The sequence below is a fragment of the Mus pahari genome, chromosome 17 (assembly GCF_900095145.1).
Source record: "Mus pahari chromosome 17, PAHARI_EIJ_v1.1, whole genome shotgun sequence".
In the NCBI taxonomy this organism is placed as follows: Eukaryota; Metazoa; Chordata; class Mammalia; order Rodentia; family Muridae; genus Mus; species Mus pahari.
This window is the reverse complement of record NC_034606.1, coordinates 2,086,792-2,096,458: the sequence shown is the minus strand read 5'-3', so window position 1 is coordinate 2,096,458 and position 9,667 is coordinate 2,086,792. Positions and strand designations below refer to the sequence as shown.

Here is a 9,667-nt window from a genome sequence, read left to right as displayed (position 1 = left end):
TGTAGACCAGGCTGGCCTCGAACTCAGAAATCCACCTGCCTCTGCCTCCTGAGTGCTGGGATTAAAGGCGTGCGCCACCACGCCTGGCGTCTTCTGGCTCATTCTTGCTCTCCTACCTCCCATCTCCCTGTAGGAATGCTAAGATCAGAAACGGATGCTCCTGCATCTGGCTTTTTATTTGAATCCGGGATCAACCTCGGGATGTGAGACTTCTGTGTTCTGACCTGCTGAGCATCTCCTTAACTGGCGTCAGTTTATCTTTAAGGAAGTATCTATTCCGGTCTTTTGTCTATTTCTAATTTTTCTTTTGTTGTTGTCTTTTCTGTTTTCTGTAAAGTTTGGAAATTTGTTTGATCACAAAAATACTTGCATTTTCCTGTTTTGGGGACTGAATTTAACTCTCTTAATACAGAAATTAAAAAAAAATTGTATTTTCTTTTGCACTTGTGTCCTTTTGATTATATCAAGAAAAATCATTGCCAGTTCTCATGCTGTGAAGCTTTCCCTGTCTGTCTTTTCTAATAGTTGTTTGCATTTAGTCTTTAAAATATTAATACATTTGAGTTAGTATTTAGATACAGTGTTAGAAAAGATTCTTCTTTCCCCTATTAAATGGTTTTGATAACCTTGTTGGGACCATGTGACTAGGTTAGGTACACATGGACTGTTTCTGGGATCAGCATTCTATTCCAGTCACCTGTATGTCTTTCCTTATGACAGTAAATAGTAAGACTTCAGATAAAAACTCTATAATCTTCTGGTTTGTTCAGACTGTTCTTTGTCACCCATGCTGGCCCAGGTGGGTTTGAAGTCCTGGCAACCCCGCCTCTGCCCCTTAATTGTGAGCTCATAGCTGGGAACCATCACCCAGCTTGGCTCCATTAAGTTTAAGAGTTTTTTCTTTGTTTCTTCATTAATGTCTCTGAGATTCTGCTTGAGATCACACTGAATCTGTAGATTGCTTTGTGTGGCATGGGCTTCTAGGCAGGTAGTGTGAGTGTCGCCATCGTTCCATTTCTGTTGCCATTTCCTCTCTGATTTCTTTCAGTAGTGTTTCCTAGTTATCAGTGTATAAATATTTCCCTTGGTTAATTTCTAAGTATTTTATTCTTTTGATGTTATTATAAATAGCAAGATATAAAGAACAAAATAAACACACAAAATCATTAGCATTTCTTAAAAGGAAATTACAAAAATTTCCATCTTGCTACTTTGCTAAACTTACCTATTCTTACAGTTTTTAGGTGTTATTATTGCTATTCTGCAAACAGATCCTTTCACTCTTCTGGTCCTTTTCATGCTTCATTGCTCTGGCGCACTTGTAGTGTGGTGCAGAAGAGAGGCCGCAGCAAGTCTCTGGTCTTTCCCAGTGCTTTCTCACAGTGCTATGTGCTGCTCCTGCTGGGTTAGATGGTGCTGGCTCCTCCAAGCTCTAGCTTGCTCTTCTTAAATTTACTGTTTAGTCTGTTGGCTTTTCTACTAACAGTTGGAGTGATCATGTGGCTTTTTTCCATCATTCTGTTGATAGTATATTATGTCTTGCAAATTTTGTATGTTGCACCATCTTTACCTTTGAAAAATAAATTTTATTTGATCATGTTACATAAAATCCTTTCGACATCCTACTTGTATCTGCTAGTATTTTATTAAGGATTTGCATTCTGTAGTATTCTTACAGTGTCCTTTTCCATCTCTAGTCTAGGGATAATATGTTAACAAAATAAGTTTTCTAATATGCCTACCCTTTTCTCATTTTTAGACAGGCTTGAGAAGTTGAGCCAAGGAATTTTTCTCCCCTGCCTTCTTCTTCTTCTTTTTTTTATGTTACCATGAAAGCCTTTTTTAATTTGGTTGATACACATTTAACAAAATATGTTAGAATAATCCACAGAGAAATACAAGGTATTGACAATGGCAAAACCGTGTGAAACAAAAGTGACATGTCTTTCAAACAGGAATGCTTTTGAGGCAGGGCTTCACTGCTGCCCATGGTGAGATCCAGTGAACCCTCATCAATTCAGCTCCCAAACAACCAAGTCCTCGGCTAGTGTGGACTGCTGCCACACCAGCGCTGTTTATTATTACCCTTTTACTGTCAATCTGGAAGACTTTCAACTCCTGCTCATTACTTGGGTCTTGAGCCCCACCCAACAGAAAGTACATAAGGCCCAGAGTAGGAGGTACAAACACTAACACATTCGACAGGTAGGGATCATCTGTTGATGTAAGTGGGCAGGGAAGTGAAGGGCAAGACCTCACAAGGAAGACATCATTGCAAAGAACTACAGGGAAGCAGTGTCTTTAATCACGTTTTCCCCTGCCTTCTTTTAGTGTAGGTTCCAAGAAATCATTCGTTCAGTTGGCTCCAAAACACCTACTTAGTGATGGGGGCTGGAGGAGTGGCTTAGTGACTATATGCATACAGAATATGTGAGTCCTCCGGCCATCTCCAGAATTGCCTTACCTGTAACATGCTAGAAGCATAAAACCAAAAGCATCCTCTCAGATATTCCTGGATATCCACAAAGCCTCCCAGCCTTCCTCTAGTTCTTCTCTAGCTCCCCTGGGGCAGCTGCCACTGACCTTTGTCCTTGTGTTACCACCTGTTCCTGTCAAAGTACACCTTCCTCTGTAGCTCAGCCATTTATGTTTGATTGGATTACATAGACATAGGTAAGTCACGTGTCATGAGATGGCTGAGCAACCAACCATCTAATGACATGATTGTTTCCTCTAGTGACCGTTTCCTATTGTTTAATTGTTCAGGGTCCCACCAAAAGTCACTTCATTAGTATGAAAGAATCATAATTTTTTAAAAAGGAGCTAGAGATGTAGTTCATCTGCTAGAGTGCTTGCCCTCACGCATGAAGCCCCTAGTAAACTGGGTACGATAATGAATCTCTGCAAGCCCCAAACTGGGCAGTGCAGGTAGGAGGGCCAGATGTTCAGCGTCACCAGCAGCTAGACAGCAAGTCTGAGGCGATCTTGAGCTACATGAGACCGTGTGTGTATGTGTGTGTGTGTGTGTGTGTGTGTGTGTGTGTGTGTGTATGTGTGTGTGTCCCTTTCATCTCTTTTGTTTAGCAAATTACAAGGGATTTAGAAATTCTTTTCTATTAACAGGAACTTGGAAAGAAGATCAAATACTTGTTATTATTTTAGAATATAATGCTACACTATAAGATTATTTTAAAGGTAAATGAAATAATCAGTGGAAAACAAATTGTAGTGGCCCAAAGGGAAATCATGAGTTCTAGACAAGGTGATTCTTAGGTTATGCATTTTTACTTTGGTGCATCACAGGTCATTTTAAAGAAATTTATAATCTTTCATTCTTCAGTAAAGTATGCAATAATAGAATGAAGGCACTGTGTAGAGGGCAGGAATTTTGTGATTTATTAATCTTGATCTTTTTTGTATAGGCGTAATGGCTGTTAAGTACTTGTGCCTGGTGATAGCACACGCCTTTAATCCCAGCACTTGGGAGGCAGGTGGATTGCTGAATTTGAGGCCAGCCTGGTCTTTAGAGCCAGATTTTAGAATAGCTAGGGCTGCACAGGGAAACCTTTTCTTGAAACACACACACACACACACACACACACACACACACACACACCCCTCCACACACACACAGAGGGGGTGGGGAAAGAAGTACTTGTTACTGATTGTATTTCAACATGATTTTTAAAATACTCTTTTCCAGTTAACAGAAGATGAAATTGCAACTATTCTAAAATCCACATTGAAAGGATTAGAATATTTGCATTTTATGAGGAAAATACACAGAGATATAAAAGCCGGGAATATTCTCCTCAATACAGAAGGACATGCCAAGCTTGCAGATTTTGGAGTGGCTGGCCAGTTAACAGTAAGTTGGCTTTAGTAATTTGTATGTATTTTGACCATTTTTTCAGGGTGGACTGACTAAACTGATAATTAGGGGAGTATAGAAGGGTAGCTTTGTTACTCTTAAGCAGAAGAAGCCGTATTTAAGTCTGTTTACAATGTCAGGGTCACTAGATACTGAGTACCTTTACCATCACAATGCTCACATTGATGAAAGGGAAGCAGTATTGAATTTCTTGGCACATTGGTTTGTTGCTTTTATTGCTATCATGGTAATGAGTTAAGAACTGGTATTTTACAATTTGAGATTCCTAAAATATGTCATGTTATAACTAGTTGAAACGTGGAAAGTAGTCAATTTTGAATAGAATCTGTGATACTAGGAGATCACATGTTTCAATGAATATGTTGTTAAACTTTTTTACTTTGTGTTTTTGTGCAGTATTTATTATGCTTATGTAACATCATTGCAGGATACAATGGCAAAACGCAATACTGTAATAGGAACCCCATTTTGGATGGCTCCTGAGGTAATTCAAGAAATAGGTTACAACTGTGTGGCTGACATCTGGTCCCTTGGCATTACTTCTATAGAAATGGCAGAAGGAAAACCTCCTTATGCTGATATACATCCAATGAGGGTAAGACAATTATATTTTACTAAAAGCATTGGTTTTGAGTTTTGCAATTTCGTAATGATTGAACAAAGGCAAAGGGAATTTAGAGTCTGTGCAGGAGTTGATCCTTAAAGATGAGTAACTTCATTTCTTACCATTTTTCACTGAATAATGAATTGTGAAGAAAGAGCTCTGACAGCTGTTTATCTGTAACAAGTGCTATTCTCTTCCACCCCAAACACTACCACAGGTTCCTTGCTTTTCAGTAGAAGAGACTTTTGCCCCTTGTTTTTTTAGCTCATTACTTTCTACGGTTTAAGAAATTAGTCCTTCCTTCCAGTCCTCAGTAAGTCCTTCCTACCTTTCTGTGCCTTTTCCTTCCTCCTCCTGTGTTCTTTAAGCTGATATTAAAAGTATTTATTTATTTAGTAAATGTTTACTTAGATAATATACTTGTTTTTAATCACAGTCACCTGCCTCTGATTCCATGGTAAATTTTGCATTTAAAGTATATATCTTGCATATTAAAGTCTAGTTTGTTGTCTTTAGGGTTTGTAATGACACAGTTTTTAGGTTATAGTAATATGTGACTTTCTGGCATATATACATACATACATATACATATACATATACATATACATATACATATACATATACATACATACATACAAACACACACACACACACACTGCCATCTAGTGGCAGTAGTTACCCTAGGGAGGATATAGTCATAAAGAGTGAGTTTCCCTGCATATTTATGGAATAGATAAGGTGATGTGGAAAGGCAAGTGAAGTAAATAGATGAAGAAAAAGGGAATTCTTTTGAATATCTAATGAGGAATAAATTGGAATTATATTTATTATTACAAAGCTGTCATGATAGTACAGATTATTACAGTGTTGAAAATATTTAAAAATCTAATTGACATATTGAAACACAATACAGTTGTACTCCATTGATATTATCTTTGTATGTATAAACTCCTCTGGCATTATTTAAAGTAAAAATAAATTCCAAATATTAAAATAGTTTATAATAAAATATTATAATAAATTATTTACTTGGAAAGAACATAAAAAATAGCAAAGCCAGCATAGGAACACGAACATGAACTCTTCATTCTTCTTTGCGTGTCAGTTACCTCAGGTCCTTGGACAGGACGTTCATGGGATGGTTCTCTAGTGAGATGTAATTAAGTCTCAGGAAAGGTCTGCAGTTTACCTGCAGCGCCCCAGCTGAGTTCTAGAGGTGAGTCTTACACTGTAGCCGTTCTGCTTCTACCGTTTGGAAATCTTTTCCAAACAAGTGGTTTAGCACATGAAATTTGGCCATGTTACAGCCCCTCTATCAGATTGAAAGGAACTGTAGTCTGTGACCCCTGCTTTAATGATCTTAAAATTCACTTGAGTTTAAATTCATGCTTATAAGATAGTAAAAATATATTGAAATATAGTATTTCTTTTTAAAGAATCCTTTAGATATGCTCCATTGCAAGCATCCTTCTAGGATACTGTCTTAGTCATTGTTCTGTTGCTGCGAAGAGACAACAAGGCAGCTTTTATACAGGAAGAGATTTAAGCACAGAGATTTAGTTTATTATTATCATGATGGGAGGAAGCATGGCAATGTGTTGTCAGATAGGGTGCTGGAGAGGTATCTGGAATTCTATATCTGGAATGGCAGGCAGCAAGAAGAGATATCGATAATTAGGTTTGGCTTGAGCTTCTGAGACCTCAAAGCCTGTGCTCTAGTTATGCACGTTCTCTAACAAAGTCATACCTACTCCAACAAGACCGTTCCTTTTAACTGTGTCACTCACTGTGGACCTATGGAGGCCATTTTTATTCAAACCGCCACAGATGCCTTGGTCTCTTTTTCTATCATTTTGACTCCTGCTGGGTTTTCAAGTCCCAACTCAGGTTTTATTTGTTTGTTTGTTCAATGTGCATGGTGTTTTGCCTGTGTATATCTTTCTTGTGTGTGTTGCCCACAGACGTTAGTCCAGGGTATCAGATCCCCTGACATTGGAGGCGTAGATAGTTGGGATCTTCCAAACCGGGAAGAACAGCCAGTACGCATCCGTACCCCCATCCCCTCAGACTGTATTTAGAAGTATGAGGTCTTCCTCTATAACTGCAGCCTATATAGACTTCGGTTTTTCTCCTCATAATTTGCATACCTTCTTTGACTAGTGACCTTAGGCATTCACAATGTAAATTGTTGTAGTTGGAATTTACAATCCTAATAAGCTCACATAAAAGACACATAGTCCAGATATTTTATTTATAAGCCATATGCCTAGATTGGGCAGATCGAGGGCTATGCTAACTTATTCCCCAGCTGTAAAGCCCTTGTTTCTTGCTGTTTCTCCTGGCCACATAGTTCTGGCCCATGGCAGTTTGCTCCTCCTCTGTCTTCCTTTTTTAATCTCTCTACCTGCCACCTCTTCTGGACCCTCCCATCCCCCTTTTCTCTCTCCATTGCCCAATCACAGGCTTTAGCCTTTTATTGGCCAGTTAAATTGGGAAAAAGGTTTACATGGCATCACTTGAGCATGTGAGTATGTTGACTCAACCACATCTTGAGGAACCAGTATTTGCATTAGAATACAAGTAGCATCAGATCAATCCACTACAGTATGGTTTTAAGTTGCTATGTAACAATCTTTCTTGTGTGATGAGGTTTTTTTTTACAACTTGAGTACCAAAGTGCATGTGTTGAGAAAGAGCTAAATCGTGCAGAGGATAGATTACCAAAACCTGAATCCTTACTTGAAAGGATTCTTTCTTTCCTTGAAATGACCGTATTTATTTGGTTTTTGGTTTTCCATCAGACTCTTGAAAACAGAGTTGTATTTGCTTTGATTGTAACTTAGTGCTTTTCCTTGGACTAATGAATACATGAAATACAAGAAGTGCTTTATGTATTTTGCCATTTGTAACATAGAATATAAAACTATTGTTCAGGGTAGGTAGTTAATAAAGCTAATAATGAAATAATAAAATTAGTGACTTTTACAGTCTCATATAGTTATCAGTGGTTTGTGTGTGTGTGTAGGCCAGAGAATAAAGAGGATAGCCTTGGATGCTCCACTTTGCATTTTTGGTTTGAGACAGCCTCTTGTTCACATCTGCTTACTGCAGGCTGGCTGACCCACAGCTTCCAGGGATTCTCATGTCTTTGAGCCTCATCCCCATGTAAGGTGCCCTAGTTACACGTGAGCTGTACTGTGTCTGACTTACATGGTGTACGCTGGTTTTATGTGTTAACTTGTCACAAGCTAAAGTCATCAGAGACCACAGAGGAAGGGGCCTCCGGTGAGGAGGTGCCGCCGTCAGATCCAGCTGTGAGGCCTTCTCTCAATTAGTGATTTATGGGGAGGGCGCAGCCCACGGTGGGTGGTGCTGTCCCAGGGGTTCATAGTCATGGGTTCTGTAAGGATAAAGGCTGAGCAGTCTACCACGTGGCACCTGTCCATGGCATCTGCATCAGCTCCTGTCTCTAGGTTTCTTCCCTGTTTGGGTGCCTGTCCTGACTTCCTTCAATGGTAAACAGCAATATGGAAGTGTAAGCCAAATAAACCTTTTTCTCCTCAACTTGCTTTTTGGTCTTAGTGTTTCTTACTAGCAGTGGAAAACTACCTAAGACACATGGGTTCCTGGGATTCAGGTCTTCATGCTTGTGTGGCAAGTGTCTTGCCCATCTCCCAGCTATAGGGTTTTCTGTTTCTTGCCTTTTATTGACCCATTGACTATCCCAGTTATGGAAACTATGACTTACAATGTAAAATGAACTTTTTCTTTGGCAAAGAATTCAACCAGTTGGGCCCTTTGAATTTTAGTGTTTGGATAGATGTGCATTTTTGTAAGATAGTTTTAAAAAATAACTTTTTATTTACCGATTTGTTTGAGTCAGGGACACAATTCATGTGTGCAAGTCAGAGGACAATTTGAGTATCTCTTTCCACTGTGTGGATCTTGAGGATTAAATGAGGTGGTCAAGCTTAGTAGCAGGTATCTTTACCTGCTGACCTATCTCATTGACCAGATTATATATTTGAGCAAATGAAAATAGGGGCTCCTGGAGACAAGGTTCCTTTATCTAGAGTGATTGAGAATTGTGTATTCACTAATAAAAATATGACTTTCAAGAAGATTTAAGATTCTTTTTCTATTTGCTTGATCACAGTGTATAATAATTCTGAATTTTAATCTGAAATATATGTGTGTATATATATACATATTGTATGAACATGGCACCCATTATCTTCCCTCCTCTTCTTTTGTTACTATTATTTTAACTTCTGAAAAGTCTAGATTAATAACTATAATTAGTGTTGGAGGTCTTCAATTAGCTGTTTAAAGTATGCCCTTGTCTTGCTGGGTGTGGTGGCATACACCTTTAATCTGAGCACCCTGGAGGCAGAGGAGGTGTGGTTCAAGGCCAGCCTGGTCTGTGTGTTGAAACCTGCCTCAAGAAACAATACAAACCCAAACACCCCTTTCTCTGAATTCTTCTATCATATTATCTACCGTGTCTAGCAGCTTTTTAATGAGGCATTCGTCTTATATTTCCTGCTGGATTTTAGTTTTAAAGGAAGTATTCCTCACATGTTTTCTGGATTGACCTTGACACAGTGACCTATGTATAAAAGTATTCAGAATCAAGTGTGTTTGCTATGTGAATGTGAGCCAGGTTCCCTTTCCATCTTGAAGGTTCTTTTATGGTGGTAGTATGAAACATGGTGAGCTCAGATTTTTCTTTCTTACAAAATTAGATATTTTACTTAAAACTTACAAGGAAAAAACAAAAACCTTGACAGTAAATGCTAATAAAATACAACTTGAAACACCTCTCTTTTCCCTGTAGCCTGCTTTTTAGCCTTTTATTTAACACCATCTATTTAAGTTTTGAGTTGATTTGGTTTTTTGAGTATTTTAGAACTGTCCCCTTAAGGAAGGAAATCAAAATGAGAGCATTTCCATTCTCTAGTTCTGACCTGTGGACACCGCAGGAGAATTGTTACATCATGTGGAAGATTTCTGTCTGCTGTAAAAGCCCCTGTATGTTAGTATGCTGATCATTCCAGTTACAGTGATGTCCAGGGTGGAGAGCTAAGGTAGCTGTTGTGACAGAAAACATACAAGGTCAGTGAATTTGTGGCTTGGAGATTGGTATGTCGACAGATGTTGACTGTAACTTC

The 9,667-nt window shown here is 38.7% G+C and overlaps 1 protein-coding gene across 1 annotated transcript in view; it reads left to right on the top strand.

Moving 5' to 3' along the window:
• Window positions 1-9,667, top strand: part of Stk3 (serine/threonine kinase 3) — a 246,765-nt gene that overhangs the window by 76,475 nt on the left and 160,623 nt on the right. Inside the window, exons 5-6 of the mRNA XM_021216579.2 lie at window positions 3,704-3,868; window positions 4,320-4,487. Of these exons, the coding sequence (XP_021072238.1) occupies window positions 3,704-3,868; window positions 4,320-4,487 (333 nt within the window). The remainder of the gene's footprint in view (window positions 1-3,703; window positions 3,869-4,319; window positions 4,488-9,667) is intronic.